The sequence below is a fragment of the Megalops cyprinoides genome, chromosome 3 (assembly GCF_013368585.1).
Source record: "Megalops cyprinoides isolate fMegCyp1 chromosome 3, fMegCyp1.pri, whole genome shotgun sequence".
Taxonomy (NCBI): Eukaryota; Metazoa; Chordata; class Actinopteri; order Elopiformes; family Megalopidae; genus Megalops; species Megalops cyprinoides.
In genome coordinates, this window is record NC_050585.1 from 50,960,469 (window position 1) to 50,976,469 (window position 16,001).

At 45.0% G+C, this 16,001-nt stretch overlaps 1 protein-coding gene across 1 annotated transcript in view; it reads left to right on the forward strand.

The window, feature by feature from the left end:
- The window catches only part of ubash3ba (ubiquitin associated and SH3 domain containing Ba), a 46,212-nt gene extending 35,692 nt beyond the window's left edge, over positions 1-10,520 (forward strand). Inside the window, exons 2-14 of the mRNA XM_036523669.1 lie at positions 1,720-1,773; positions 2,791-2,977; positions 3,578-3,776; positions 4,569-4,738; positions 4,981-5,189; positions 5,813-5,960; positions 6,363-6,483; positions 6,903-7,025; positions 7,377-7,469; positions 7,706-7,850; positions 8,314-8,420; positions 9,184-9,293; positions 9,486-10,520. Of these exons, the coding sequence (XP_036379562.1) occupies positions 1,720-1,773; positions 2,791-2,977; positions 3,578-3,776; positions 4,569-4,738; positions 4,981-5,189; positions 5,813-5,960; positions 6,363-6,483; positions 6,903-7,025; positions 7,377-7,469; positions 7,706-7,850; positions 8,314-8,420; positions 9,184-9,293; positions 9,486-9,623 (1,804 nt within the window). The 3' untranslated portion in view covers positions 9,624-10,520. The remainder of the gene's footprint in view (positions 1-1,719; positions 1,774-2,790; positions 2,978-3,577; positions 3,777-4,568; positions 4,739-4,980; positions 5,190-5,812; positions 5,961-6,362; positions 6,484-6,902; positions 7,026-7,376; positions 7,470-7,705; positions 7,851-8,313; positions 8,421-9,183; positions 9,294-9,485) is intronic.
- Positions 10,521-16,001: the final 5,481 nt, after the last annotated feature.

Sequence of the window (16,001 nt, forward strand, 5' to 3'; positions counted from 1 at the left end):
GATTTCATTCTAGAGTGTACTCTCTAAAATTTTGGCATATCAGACAATGCTATACTACGCAGTGGTACTCATATTGTGCATGATTATGTTGTCCTAACATTATTTTTCATGCGGACTTTGCTTCCTTTTCTGTCTTACTGTTTGTTGGTGTTTGTGAGCCTACAGAATGAACACCGTGTACTTGTGGTGTACTGACTGTAATATATCCTGCTCTATATTCATGGATGGTGGTGTAAAACTGTCCCGCATGAATATTTCAGCATTTACTGTAAGTGAAACCGAATAAACCCGAATCCCTCTTGCGTTTGGCCCTGAGCGCACGTGAGGCCTGTCGGGCGGCGATTGAGAAGGGGACCACGACAGGGCACTGTGGTGGTGCTGGCCTGGGGCACCCTGCAGGCCTGTCACGAACAAAAACTCTGCTTGACTCTTTCGCTACGCTAGCCTTAGCATGTGCAATTGGCACCGAACGGCACAACCCCCTGCCGACATGCGCGAAGCAATTACTTTCCTGTTTTACAGGATATGCAGAAGTTACTTAAGCTGAGGAAGGGAAAGTTTGGGTGGTATCGCGGAGAGGACCGCATTAAAAGGCGCCGCTCTCTCTGTGCACTCTCCCCAGCAGCATTCTGCGCTGGCCCCAGAGAATGCGGAAAATGGCCGTTTAGAGTGAACTGGGACAGGGCAGGGCGACTCTTGTGGCTATACGCTTGAGATCTGACAGGAACAAGACTTCTCACGCTTCATCTGAGAATGTCACCATGTACCGTAAACCCTAAAATTTCTCCTAAAAAAACTTCCGCTTTATGTTAGACAGTGCAGGAAAGGACGTGATGAATGGAGATGACGTAAATTGATAATTGATAATGTGTCTCACAAACCAGTGTTTACCTGTGAAAATTAATTTACTAAAAACCCGCGATTGTCGCACTGTTTCCATGGTAGAATTGTGAAGTGCACATGGTTTTGGGGTGAGTCTGTTGATTGGTCCTGAAGGCCAATGATCAGTTTCCTATTTTGTTAATAGAAATAGCTAAGTGACAAAAATCACACCAAGCCAGCTGAACAGAAAGGAAAAAGATTACACAGTGACAGTGGAGGTGGTGCAGAAGACCATTGACTGTAATGGAATGTGATTGAATTTTCTGAAAACCCAGCAAGAAAAATCAGCCATTGTCGTGAAAGGCGCATAAACTTCTCGTGTACCCTGCACCCCCCTGTTCTGATGCAGAGAGGGGAGGCCCTCCTGGAAATTCAGGAGCCCGCTGGAATGTCCTCCCACCCTGGTGTGGAGGTCTGCCCCTGCACGACCACCCCCTAGCTCCTGGTGGAGGCAAATGAGCATGTGGGTTGGGTTCCTCTGCAGTACGGCCCTACGGTTTTGGCAGAGCACGGTGGGTGAAAGCACAGCTACTCACAGAGGGCCCTTTACGACACTTTAAAGCGGTCGATCCCTGGACGTGTTTACAGGCCTGACACACTGAAGCCGAGTCTGTTCTTTTTGTTGGACAGAACTGTACAGCAGTGTTTTTCCTACTGCGAAAGTTACTGCAACCCACTGTTTGATGTATGTGAACAAAATGTCCCAAGGAAAAATGTGCCAGTTATCACTGGTGTTGTGTTCCTGGTACTGTATGTTTAACGCCGCTGTTGTGACAAAGCAGAGCTCTACTTGTGTCTGGGAAGAGTGACCTTCTGTTATCTGTGTCTCTCGTGCAGGCTGAAGGCACTGGTGTCCACAGGAGGCAGGAGTGTACAGGCTGCGTGTGACTGGTGAGTACATTCACTAACTCTGATTCACTGATTCACTCACGCACGCGTGCAACTGTCACACACATGAAAGCATGCCTGGACATGCACAGACATTTGCATTTCCTCACACACATGGATGCATGCACATGTTCACACATGCATAGAACCTCTCTGTCACTCTCTTTCTCACATGGGCGCACATGTATACATGCATGCATATCCTCACTCATGCACATACACATGCACGCCACACGCACACACGCACACACACATACACACACATACACACATACACACATACACACACATACAACAATGGCACATACAACCAGGACAATATTCATTGCACCAAGTAGCATTAAGACCAATACATACAGTATGGTGAATAACCGTTCTAGCAGTACTGCTGCCCCCTGCTGGATACTAAACATACTAGCAGGGGAAAAGTACTAGAAAGACATTTGGGGGGAAAGGCTGAATTTAATTATCATGGTGGATGTGTGGGAGGGTGTGAGACTGTAAGAGGCTGCAGATAGGAGCATGACATTTCTAAAATCATAAACAACTCTAATGTGGGTGTGTTAGCGTGAATTCCACTATGCTGTAGGTTAGTTTAGTAGTGCTGCTGGAAAGTTTGTCATGACATTCGGGTGGCGTATTAATAATTCAGCACATGTCTTCAGCATCCTAATGTGTTCCCTCGGTCACTCGGCAAGAGTCAATGAGTGGGCCTAAAGTGCAATGCATTACGTCACTGGCATTTAGCAGATGCTCTTATCCAGAGCGACTTACATCAGTTACAAGTTTTTACAATGCTATCCATTTATACAGCTGGATATTCACTGAGGCAATTGTGGGGTAAGAACCTTGCCTAACAGTAAAGCAGCTTTGCTGCCATGGGGAATCGAACTGGCAACCTTTTGGTTACAAGTCCTGCTTCTTAACCACTATGCTACACTGCCGCCCCATAAAAATGCAGCTTGTCAGCGTGTCGGTATCTGTTGCTGTTTCGGCTGACCCTCTCGCCCCTCTGCCTAGGCTGTTCTCCCATGTGGACGACCCCTTCCTGGACGACCCCTTGCCTAGGGAATATGTGCTGTACCTGCGTCCCAGCGGCCCCTTGCTGCACCAGCTCTCCCACTTCTGGCAGCAGTCTCGCGCCACCTGTGGAAAGAACAAGGCCCACAACATCTTCCCCCACATCACCCTCTGCCAGTTCTTCATGGTAAGCGGAAAAGTGGGGGCGCGGGGAGGTGGGGGGTCGGGGTCGTCATGGACGCTGAGTACAGCTGGATAATAAACAGCCGCATTAAGGAAACTGTGTGGTTGATGGTTTTTGGACCGCTGAGGCAGACCACTGACTGCTTGTGCTTGAAAACATGTGGCTGATTGTGGCTAGGATTTTTTAAATCTGTGTGCTGTGTTCTGTGTTTTTCATGTGACTGTGCTGTTTTCACTGTTTATCTGCATTACAGCACGTTATGTGTTGTATATCACTGTGTGCTTGTGTTATACCTCACTGTGTGACTGTGTGCCGCTGTGCTGTCTCTCTCAGTGCCCCTGTGCTGTCTCTCTCAGTGCCGCTGTGCTGTCTCTCTCAGTGCCGCTGTGCTGTCTCTCTCAGTGCCGCTGTGCTGTCTCTCTCAGTGCCGCTGTGCTGTCTCTCTCAGTGCCCCAGTGCTGTCTCTCTCAGTGCCGCTGTGCTGTCTCTCAGTGCGCCTGTGCTGTACCTCACCGTGCCCCTGTGCTCTCTCTCAGTGCCCCTGTGCTGTCTCTCTCAGTGCCCCTGTGCTGTCTCTCTCAGTGCCCCTGTGCTGTCTCTCAGTGTGCAGACAATAAGGTGGAGGCCCTGTGTGAGGCGCTGCAGTCCACAGTGAGTCAGTGGAGAGGCCGGTTCCCCAGCCCCCTCCCCCTGGAGCTCTACATCTCCTCCAACTTCATCGGGCTTTTCGTGGAGGAGCAGGTGGCCGAGGTGCTCAAGGCCTTTGCAGCCGACTTCTCCACAGAGGCTGCCACCAAAGCAGGTGAGAGGTCAGGGGCGGGGCCCTCTGATGTGACTCCCCAGGGCTCAGGAGGGATGGGCACCCGCTAACAAAGTCTGGCAGAATGGGAGCTTATTAGCGCCCAGACACTTATATAACTGCACTTGTTTGAATCTTGTAATCCTCATCATCCATCTTGACTGACTGTTCCCCCATCTCTTTTATTTCTTATTGAAGAAATCTCCTTTTGCACCCTAATTAGGCTATGCTTAAAAGCATGTCTTGTATAATGTACCTGAATTGAGTTTAATTACATAAGGGAAAAGTGATTGAATTAATTCCAGCATTACTGATCTTTTAAAAAGGACTGAACATTTTACTGCAGGGGCAGATACTTTAAGTGAAAAACCCTGAATAATGTAAGAAATGCACTAAAGCCTGGTGGCCATCATTTCTGCTCTTTAGAGAATTCGAAAGAACACTTCTATACTGTACTGTACATCATTATCGGTTTCACTCAGCTTCAGCTGTGTTTTAAAACAAAGTCTTCAAGTAAAGTTTTTGGTTAAGTTGGAAACAACTGCAGTGCACTAACAGAAACTTTCAAAATTCGTTCTGGGAACCTGGGCGTCTGCCATCAACCCGAGAATGCTTTGCTTTTGTGAAGCTTCAGTAGGAGTGGATCAATTGCATCTCGCACAGAGAATCAAATGTGTGATTATGAAACAGTGTATAAGAAGTTTTAGTAAACTTCAGATTTATCACTTCAGAAGTAAAATGTTGGGATTATATATAATCAGCTTCTCCTTTTTATCCTGTTTTTCCCCTCCCCAGATGTTCACGTGGAACCCCATAAGAAACAGCTCCATGTGACTCTTGCCTACCACTTCCAACCCGATCACCTGCCTTCACTAGAAAAACTGGCCAAGAGCATTGACGTCTCAATGGGCTGTGATTGGCTGGCTGTGCTGTTCTCCCGGGACATCCGATTTGCCAATCATGAGGTACCCCGTCTTTATTCAGTTAGCCTGGATGTATTACTATTCTTTAGAATGGGCTTTAGCCCAGATAACAAAAAAAAACGCCTTCTCATTTGTAGTTGCCGGTTCTGTTGTAATGTGTTTATAGCAACTTTTAAGATGAGTTAAGAAGAGAAACTTCAGGAATTCAGTGTAGATTCAAGTCATAAACCCGGCCGAGTGTTCACATTGTGTCTTGCTCACGGATGCTGACCCCTTTTCCTCAGACGCTGCGGGTGATGTACCCCTACGCCCCCCAGAACGAGGACGAGCTGGAGCTGGTTCCAGGGGACTTCATCTTCATGTCGCCGGTGGAGCAGAACAGCACCAGCGAGGGCTGGGTGTACGGGACCTCCCTCAGCACAGGGCTGTCCGGCCTGCTGCCCGAGAACTACATCAGCCGGGCCGACGAGAGCGACACCTGGGTCTTCCACGGGTGAGCTCTCCTCTCTTGCGCCGCTCCGCCCCACATTCCCCAAGACCTCCTGATTCATTCCATCTTTAGTGTATCAGTATGTTCCCCATACCCAAAGACCTCCTGATTGATGCCATCCTCACTGCATCACTCATGACCTTGTTTCCCAAAGATCTCCCTGTTCATGCATTGATATGTGAGCTGTGTCTTGCTGTGTATGTTGAGTAATAGCTGTGTTGAGCTACTGTACGTTTCCCGTTTACAACAGAACTGTAATGTGCATTGACTTTACAGTGTGTTCACAACCTCAGTATGTGCTGAATGTTGTCTTCACAGTAAACTGAGCTGCGATGTGTGTTGGGCTCACGCTGTGCTGAGCAGTGGAGTGTGTGAGTCCCAGTGTGGTGATGCTCAGTGCATTGAGCAGCAGTGCTGATTGTGTGTAGCGGCTGTATCAGGCCTGGCGCTATAGGGGTACTTAGGGGTGCACCCCCAGTTGTATCCTTATATCCCAATGTCTGCACAGTATTTATGACGCCATGGATTGCAGTCACACCCCTCTGTATTTCCTCCTGGCGCCGGCCCTGGGCTGTATGCCGAACTGCGCTGGGTGCGTGACTCTTTCCCCTTCGTGTTTCGTGCAGGTCCCACTCCTTCCTCAGTTGTGCCTCCCCCTCAGGTACAGGGGGCGCAGTGGGTGGGGTGTGTGACGGGCTGCTGGACGGCCGTTTCCTTGACGACCGGAGCCCCGGGGACCCGCCCACCCTCAGTGTAATTTGCCAGCCTATGCAGGTACGCAGCGAGGCCGCACAGACGCACAATGAGAACATTCAAGTGTGCATATGGATGACTTTTACTGTGGGGCCCACTCACGCCGCCCGTTTGTTCACCTGACCTGCTTAGGTTCGGTGCAGCTCTGATCGTATGAAGCGAAGCGTGCGGGGTTTAAGAAGATTCGAGTCAAATTTCAGTCAAATAGATTTAAAGCAACATGTGTTCCCCATCAGAATGGGAGCAATGAACAGTGATAATGAAATGGCAAAATGGTGATGACACGATCGCTGCCATTTGGCAGCATCATACTAGCATTTGGCAGATGGACGTGGTCAGTAAGGGTATTTTTTTTTTGGCTGAATGAGGAAATGTTCCTTAGCTGACGGGGTGAAAGTGACGGTCTGTGATGTCTTCTCCCAGGTACTACGGGTCAACAGCCAGTCACGGCTGCCCAAGCGTAGCCTGTTTGTCTGTCGCCATGGTGAGAGGATGGACGTGGTGTTTGGAAAACACTGGCTGTCACAGTGCTTCGATGCCAAAGGTGTGGAGAGATGGCAGATAGGGCCACACACAGTTCCCTCACACTTAAGAACCAGATGAGGTCCAGGAAAACCTCTGTACTCTTAGACTGTGGTTGTATCCCCAACTGTTGGCAAGGCAATTTCGTGTTTTGGATTAATAAAGTTCTATCTATCTATTCTAGCTACATTGGTATCACTGTGGTCAGTTTTTTACATGGTTATTCACTGTGAATATGGCTTCACATGATGCGTACTTGATTAATCAAGAGGCGATAAATCGAGGGAAAAGGCTGGGATTAGGTTAGTGCCGGAAGGGGAGCTCAGCACTGCACATCATTCATAAGCCTTAACTCCAGCTCCTGTTCTTACCAAATCTCATTTAAAGTATTCCTATGAGAAATCTCCCTCATCAATATACCCTTTTTTGGGGGCTGTGCAGGTCGATATGTGCGCACCAACCTCAACATGCCGTCGAGCCTGCCTGTCCGCAGTGGGGGGTATCGGGACTATGACAAGGACGGCCCCATCACCGTGTTTGGATCCACACAGGCACGACTCGTGGGTGAGCAGTCTCGATCAGTCCTGCTCTCTCTCATAAGGCAGGGGCTTTAGAAATGCTTTGTGCGTGTGTGCGTGTGTGCGTGTGTGTGTGTGTGTGTGTGTGTGTGTGTGTGTGTGGGTAGTGCGGGGAGGGCAGTGTAGCATAGTGGTAAGGAGCAGGGGAACTGCTGTTGTACCCTTGGGCAAGATACTTAACCCAGAATTGCCTCAGTTAATATCCAGCTGTATGGGTAACGTAAAAAAAAAAAAATGTAACCTGTGTCAGTTGCTCTGGATAAAAGTGTCTGCTAAATGACAATAATGTGTAATATGTGTGTGTGCGTGTGCGTGTGCGTGTGTGTGTGTTTTACAGGAGAAGCCCTGCTGGAGAGCAACACAACCATTGACTTTGTGTACTGCTCACCCTCCCTGCGCTGTGTGCAAACTGCTCACAACATCCTCAAAGGTACGGTAAGCGGAAAAGCTAGTCAGCACCAGCAGTTTTCTCTAATCCCCTCTTCCTCCTCCTCTTCCTCTATGTCTCTCAAATGTGCAGTAAGCTGAAAAGCCGATCAGCAGTTGCCATTTCTCTCCTCTCTTCTTCCTCCCCCTCTCCCTCACTGTCTCTTACATCTACTTTCACTTTCTTATTTTCTCTCATTCTCCCTCTCTCTCAACACCCCTCTCTGCTGCCCCCTTCAGGACTCCAGCAGGATGGCAAGATTAAGATCAGGGTGGAGCCGGGGCTGTTTGAGTGGACCAAGTGGGTCTCGGGCACCTCGCTGCCTGCCTGGATCCCGCCCACTGACCTGGCTGCTGCCAACCTGAGTGTGGACACAACATACAGGTAACCCCTGAGCGCTCACCTGACATGGTGTCTGCCTCCAGTAATATTCAACATACAGGTAACCCCTGAGCGCTCACCTGACATGGTGTCTGCCTCCAGTAATATTCAACATACAGGTGACCCCTGAGCGCTCACCTGACATGGTGTCTGCCTCCAGTAATATTCAACATACAGGTGACCCCTGAGTGCTCACCTGACATGGTGTCTGCCTCCAGTAATATTCTATTAGCTGCCCTAAAGTCAAAAGGCGGGGATGCACCAACGGCTCCAACTGAAGCTGTGCAGTAGAACTGCAGTTTACCACAAGGTGTTTGTTTCATCACATTCTTTCAGCAGTTTTTTGTGATTGGCTCAAACTCCAAGGCAAATCTTGGTGTAAAGGAGATGCACATATACCTCAGTGTGATGAGTACAATGTTTTTAAATGCTAATAATAATTGTTTTTTTTTGTCCTCTTTCTCAGACCTCATTTACCTGTTAGCAAGCTGGGAGTATCAGAGTCTTATGATACTTACATGAGCCGGAGCTTTCAGGTGACCAGGGAGATTCTGTCTGACTGTAAAAACATGGGTGAGCATGGTCTCTGTGTGTTTGTGCAAGCCTTCACTCCTGTATGGACAGCATATCACCACACAGATGATTAATATTGTTTAGAACAACCAACAAAACTGCACCTCCCTACCTAAACTCTACTACAAGCCTATGTTCCCTCCCGACCACTGCGCTCTGCTACCGAATGGCGTCTGGTGGTCCCGTCACATTGTGGCACAAAATCACAATCCTTAACTTCCTCTACCGTTGTCCCCGATGGAATAATGACCTTCCACACTTCATCCATTTTGCCGAGTCCCTTACTATTTTTAGGAAACATCTGAAGAAGCTCTTCCTTGCTGACATGATCATCTGAATCACTATCATCTCAAGCAATTTCTTATGTTCTAAACTCTGTTTGCTTAAAATTATTTAAGAAATAGGATTTTAATGGTTTAATGCACTTGTGTCTCTACCAGCTAGCTTGTACCTTGTCTGGCCAACTATTAAAACTTCATGCAGCACTTCTGTTATTGTGACTCCATGTACGGCTTTTGCTTGTGTTGTACTCTGCCTCACTTGTAAGACGCTTTCGATAAAAGCCAAATGAATAGATGTAAATGTAAATGTGATATTGGTGGGTTATTAACACTAATGTTTAATCACAGCTGCAGATAGATGTATACTTGTAACACAGTAGTAATGTTTTTTTTTTCGTTACATTTGCGTGGAATTTATAATTATATATTTCCTGTGTGTACCCTTCCTCATCGTGCACTTGTCCCCTGTTGACCGTCTGCAGGTAACAATGTGCTCATTGTGGCCCACGCGTCCTCCCTGGAGGCCTGTACGAGGCAGATGCAGGGCCTCAACCCTCAGAACTCCAAGGACTTTGTACAAGTGGTCAGAAAGGTCAGCCAGCTGTCCACCTAATACTACGTTTTCTTTCTTCATTTCTCTTTTCTTCCTTTCTTTCTCTCTGTTTTTTGTTGTTCCTATCGCTCTCACTTCTCCCATATCCGTCTGTCTTTTTTTCGCCCACGTCTTCTCACCCGCGCGCATTATGTGCGAGATGAGTTTCAGTGATTGCCCCTCGCTCTCCAGATCCCCTACCTTGGTTTCTGCGCGTGTGAGGAGCAGGGCGACACGGGGGTGTGGCAGCTGGTGGACCCGCCCATCCTGCCGCTGACGCACGGCCCCAACCACAGCTTCAACTGGAGAGAGACCCTGCTGCAGGACTGAGCCGCCGCCCGCTCCGAGACCCCGCCCACCTCAGCCGCCCAGCAGCTGCCCATAGATGGTTGCAAACCACGCCACATGTAACCCCCCAAAAAAACTCCTGTTGTTTGCATGTAATCACTGTTGAATCTGACTTAAAAAAAGCCTAAAAGTATATATGGAAACATTGATATATGTGTCTATGCGTATGCACACTTATGCTAATCTGGATGTACATATATACGGAACAGAAATGAGAGAGGCTTGGAGGGCATTATAGGACTGTGTCTCTCTCTGCTAACAGAACATAGGGCTTCTGGGTGCACCAAGGATGCAGAGGCCTGAGCCATATACTGTCGGTTGGTTGGTCGTTAGTGCGGCTGTCGCGCGGTCATTTATGCTGATCTGAGGGGCAGGTGTAGTCCATTGCACGGTGAGGGAAACCTGTTTGGCGAGCTCTATCTGGCTGGTGGCTCGATCGATGGCGTTATGTGGGTTACGAGGCCGGTGTAGTCTTCAGGAGCCCGGCGATGCAGCGCGGGCCCTGGGGGAAGACTCGGCCTTCCCGTCCCGGCCTGGAGAAAGTGCTGCTCTCCGCATTCCTCTTCCAACGCACACGCATGCCGCTCGGGCATCACTGCAACTCCGCCACACCTTCCAGCCACCCTCACAGACTCTCCCTCTCTCTCCTCTGTCGTTCCCCCCACTGAAAAGAAAAACGACATGCTGACGCGCACCGCTGTTCACTGCCGTGAAACCGAACATCTGTTCCTCCTTAGACACACACACACCCTACAGCGATTGGAATAAAGCTGAATAAAAAGCACAAAGTTGACTCTTGACAATCGATCAAGTTTGCAACAAGGCTTTTTTTTTTTTTGGCCATTACTCACCATTAGCTCAGTGGTAGAGTGCATGTGTTCAGTTTCTCTGTGTTTTGGGGTCTTCCCAGTACACACAAACATGCACACACACACACACACATATATACATATATATGTTTATGTGTGTGTACTGCATGGATCCGTACAAAGTCACTAGTAATCTAAAGTAATGATTGTTTTCAAAAAGCAACAACAGGGCACTATACACTGCAGTGATTGGATGCCCACCTGATAAATGAATACATATCAAAAACAGATGGTGTTATGTGTGACCGATGACACACATGGCATTAGGCACACTGTCATTAAATCATGAACCTTCCGGATTATGGCAGATAGGATCGGAGAGGTGTGAAGAGGTCATTACAGGCGGTGAGCATGTTCATAGTCAGTGTGATGCTACATGCTCAGAAGTTTGCTCAGGTTGGTTGGCTCCACCCACTCTGTGACAGCTCTGTCAGTTGTAGCTGTGTCACTGTCACGACTGCGCTGACTAATGAAAATGACTGGGCGGGACATGGAGAGCGATATGATAGTGTTTCAGTCTTCCTATTCAGTGTTTCTCCTGTATCTTAGCTTAGGAACGTTTATGGACATTTTATCTCTGTCCGTGACTGCAGCTTTTTCCTCTTTTCATCTCAGGTACCACAATATGTGCACCATTTCAGCAGATCTGAAGTCTGCAAGCACTTGCTTCTATCCTCATATAAACTCATTGATGGTGAATTCTATTCCACTTTCCATTTCCACTGAGTTCTATTCCGTGTTCATCTCTGATGAAAACTACACAGTTTGGCCCGGACCTACATCCAAGACAGACTTTTGTTTAATGGTATTAATGCTGATCTCAAAGTAGCATGTAGCATGGCTAGACATTCACCTGGTACCTGTTAAGAGATCATCAGTGAATGTTGTATGTTATGTTGGTAGTAACATTGATGAGGCTGATCTTCTGCAGTCAGTCAAATTATATTTAGGATAGCGCCCCCCCCCACAAAAATTCCAATAAAGAACAACAATTGTGAAATAATATAAAAAGTGAAAAAAAAAACGACTAGATTCCTGACCACTTAAAAATACACTGCAGTTTCCTTGTCATAACACACAGCCAGGTGCGGAAAGCTGTTTTGGTCAATTCATGGCCAGGCTGACATTCCGCAGATCTGTGGAAAAACTCCTAGTTTTAACTTTAGGTGTTTTTTCAGGTGTATGGATTATTTCAGTTCGCCAGGAATTGGATGGGGAACTTCATTTTCGGCTGGCAAGTTTGCTTTTCAGTGCTGCCCATAAGGAGCTGTGCATTGTCACGGTCCTTGCTCTCTCTCACCTGCAGGAGGCTCTTAAGACAGGACTCTTTAGCAGAGACATTTCAAGGCGCACAAACGTGTGACATTCTTCTCAGACAGAAGTTAGAAAGTCGTATAAAATAAAACAAAGGTGTCATAGGCGGTGCTGACAGGCAAAACCTCTTAGTTGTTTTTTGGACCCTATTGACAATATTTATGATCACAGTTATTCAATACTTTTGTATATTTTCACCCTCTATGATTAGTGTAGCCTCTCTGCTGATTCTCGGTGTATTCAATATATTCAAGTTAAATGCCTCGTTTATTGAAAGCACTCAAGACCATTTTTGCTGTTGGATCATCTCAAATCTCCAGTATCCAATTGATAAAGATTCTTGCCAATCTAAACTTAAGTGATCCACTTTCTAATGCTTCCTTGGTAGAAGTTAAAACGGCACAAATGATTTTGCTTCTGCTTCTATGTAACTTCATTGCAAACCCAAGGTGCAGCCAAATGCAATAGACTCAGTTAACTTGCATTGCAACCGTGTTGCTGAGCCTGAACTATGTTATACTGTGCTGAAGTGTTGCTTCACTATGAAGCAGACAGTTTAGGATGGGGTTTTACGATGTAAAATAGGTCAATTGCCAAACTTCCATTGCTTGCCATATTTAACAGTGTAAATATGAAACAGAGAACATGTAAGAATAGAATACTATAAAATGAGCTACAGTCATGGGAACATTGTATGCACATACACATAATCGATGCAGAAATGGTGTGACACAATGAAAAGGTTAATGTGCAGATGTCGTCATTGCACATTCCAAATAAGGTTTGGTACAGACAGCATATACACATCAGAATGGATACTTGGGAAAGCGTTGGAAAACCCATCTAACAAATTTAATAGAAGGGACAGAGCTAAATAAGTTTGGACATTTATTTGAACTGTGCTGATGTTGAAGAAAAAAAAACTATCCTGTTTTGTGTCTGTCTGTATCCAGTTATATGCTTTTGTTACACCTCAACCTTGATATTTTCATGAGGAGATTCAGTCACACTTTATGGTGCAATTTGAGTGTTATATAATATGTGTTCCATAAATCATATGAAATAAGTACATATGTAGGTAATGATAATTGTGCAATTTATATTATGCAGGTGGCAAAGAGTCCTATCAGTAGTATAATCTATAATCACTTTGTAAAATTATTTTACAAAGAGTACTCTTGAAGACTTTAGTTTACTTTCTCTGTATTAACCTTCACATGACAATTTATGGATATATTAAAGCACATTCAGTAAACATATATATATATAAAAAACATAAATCATCAATAAGCATAAAGTGGTACTAGTATCTTCTCTCCCATGACTACAGTGGATTCAAAGGTGTGACCAAGTAAAGTTCTTGTCCTGTTTGGGCTGGTTTCATTCCTCTTTTTCTGTTTGTCTTCTTGTCTTGAATTAATCTAAAAATGTCTGTAGGATATAGTTTCAGTACCTAGGGAAATATTGTTTGCCCCACGTGTTATGGGTAGTCTATCTTGTTTTCTCGTAATTGAAAAGAACAAACAAAAAACAAACAAAAAAAAAAAACAATGAAGAAAACAAATGCCTTGTGCTTTATGCAGTGAGGTGAACTGTTCCAGCGGACTCTACAGTGCTTTGCATGCATTTTAATGGAAATGCACAGTAATAAATGGAAAAAGTACAAAATGCGCTGATTCAAGGCAGACCCTTTACTTGAAAATGAATGAATAAGACAAAAATAAAAAAGTAAAGTAAAAAATGCTTTATGTATTTAAATTATTGTTTTAATTTTTTATGCATTTACAAAACAGTGTTTCTAAAGAATGTGTATTCTATTTTGTTGCAAATGATTGCCTCGGTAATTATGATTGTTATAATTATTATAACATCTTACTGCTTTAGAAATATATAAATTATGTTTGCAAATAAATGTTTTATTGGCATGGGTCGTGTCGGTGTTTTTTGTGATTAAGAGATTAATTTTAATGCCATATTGTAGAGCAATACTTCTAGTCGCCACTGAGCGGTGCTGTGTAGTAGTGTATGAAAACCAGAGTTCGACAGTGATTTTACGCAGAGTCGTTTTTTGGCATTCGGCGAATTCGACTGCGACTTAGAGGTGGGTCCGTTTCTGTTTTTAATTAATGTGTTTTAGCAGAGACTGTCAACTTCAATTTATTTTTGTGTTTTTCATACCTAAAGTCTTGTCACAATGAAAATATTAATTTAATTGCTTCCAACAACCAAAACACCAGCTAAACGGATAGCCAATGAAAATATGTCTAAAAAATTAAACTCTTTTAGAGCTGCCAAAAAACAAGTTCAAAGGTCTTACGTAATATACAGGAAAATAATCTTATTTGCAAATTTAACTTTATCAGTTTACCTAGAATGTAGCCTAATGTATACCATCTCTGACCCCGGAGACCTGAAAAATGTACACAAAGGTAAGAACTGTGAGAACTGGATCCAAATCCATTAGCTGCTATCGTACAGAGGTTGTAGCAACAGATGGTAAATTAATGAAACGATGTATAAACGAAATTCTAAACTAGAAAAAAATCACTCCTCCTTTCGATAGTGTAAATAAAAGGATGAAAGTTTGATGATACCAACGTTTCAAAGCCTCTGTAAATGTAAGATAACCCCCGCTGTTCCTGGGCCTACACATTGCGTAAAACATCATTAAATATTTATTGCAACGAGCTTGCAGTTGGTGTTAGCTAGTTATCTTTCTAATGGTTTATTCTTCTAACAAGTGTCAATAACATGGGTGGGCTCCAGAATCCTGCTTACTTCTTGGCTCCACTGAGTAGCATGTAACACGAAACTCGAAAAATGCGTGTCTGCTGCCTGCGTTTTGTAAGTTTAAAAATGTTGCAGCCTCGACCGAACAAACAAGTCCGACTTTTACTGGGGTCTCACCTTAGTTCCGATGTGTCGTCTTTCACGTTACAATGGCATGCAATGTGTGTGGGAAAAGGACGAATCATTACTTCCTGAAGATAAAAAAAAAACCCAAAACAAAAGCGGTTGCATTTCATTAAGCATTTTAAGTCCTCTTTTATGAAATATTTGTTTATTATTCCAGTATCTTTCCCTAGATATTGCCAGTTAATGTCTGTATGAAAAAGGTATTCCCCTAACAGCAGTCCTGACATTATGATGGCATTATTGGAAAACTGTTGAGTAATGACACATTCTCAATGGCCACCTTCAGGTGACCGTGGAGTGATACCATACTGGATTAGGGCTAGTCAGGATGGTGGTTTACATTTTGTACTCGACCCCAGGTATATCCTTCATCAAGTCAAGTGGTCAGTCAACTGCCCCTCACCCCACACCTTAATATCAAGTTATAACGAACTGAAACTGTCATTCTTGTAAATTTCAGAGTTTCATTTGTGCATGCTCGCCGTTCACATTTGCCTGTGGAGGCCATTGTTAATGCTGAGGAAATATGTACACTGATGGAGACTAAATGATTATACCGCTGCTCAGACTACATATAAAGTACACATAAGGCATATTGTCAAGCAAACTCCTGATTCGGCATTCCACAATGTCACAGACATGCCCTCGTCTCCGTCTGACTCCCCTCGGTGCTCAGCATCATTTCTCAGTGTGAGATAGGAGGGATGAGTCTGTGCCCAGGCTGGTGTACCTGCAGAGGTGTAGGTAGTGTAAAGGTAACATAACACAGCTCCGGCCATTTTAAGGTGTAGCTCCATCTGGGATAAGATAAATGCCTGTTTAGCGAGACGCACATTATGTATTGTGTGGATAATTAAAAATGGATTTGTGTAACATTGCCATTGAACTTTATTCACGCTCTCCATACTCCATAAATTACTCGCACTCACTTTGTCCCTTCCCTTTCCTACCTCCTTTCTGCATTTCATTATGGATTGACACATAGCGGCTACACAAATACAAGTCATTAAATACCAGCAGTTTAACACAGCAGTGAGTGCTGAGGAGAATTAAGATGAAGAAAGAGGCAATTCAGTTATTAATGACATTATCTAGCTACCAGCAAATGCTGCTTTAGTTCTGTGTCTTTCCGTGTTTTCTGATGCAGTGAGAGCTGCACTTTTTAAAACGGACGTAATGAAAGGAAAGGTCTTTATGGCTACGACAAATGACTATGGTGTAAAATGATGTTCTCGTACAGTCGTGTTGCCAGTCCACCCTG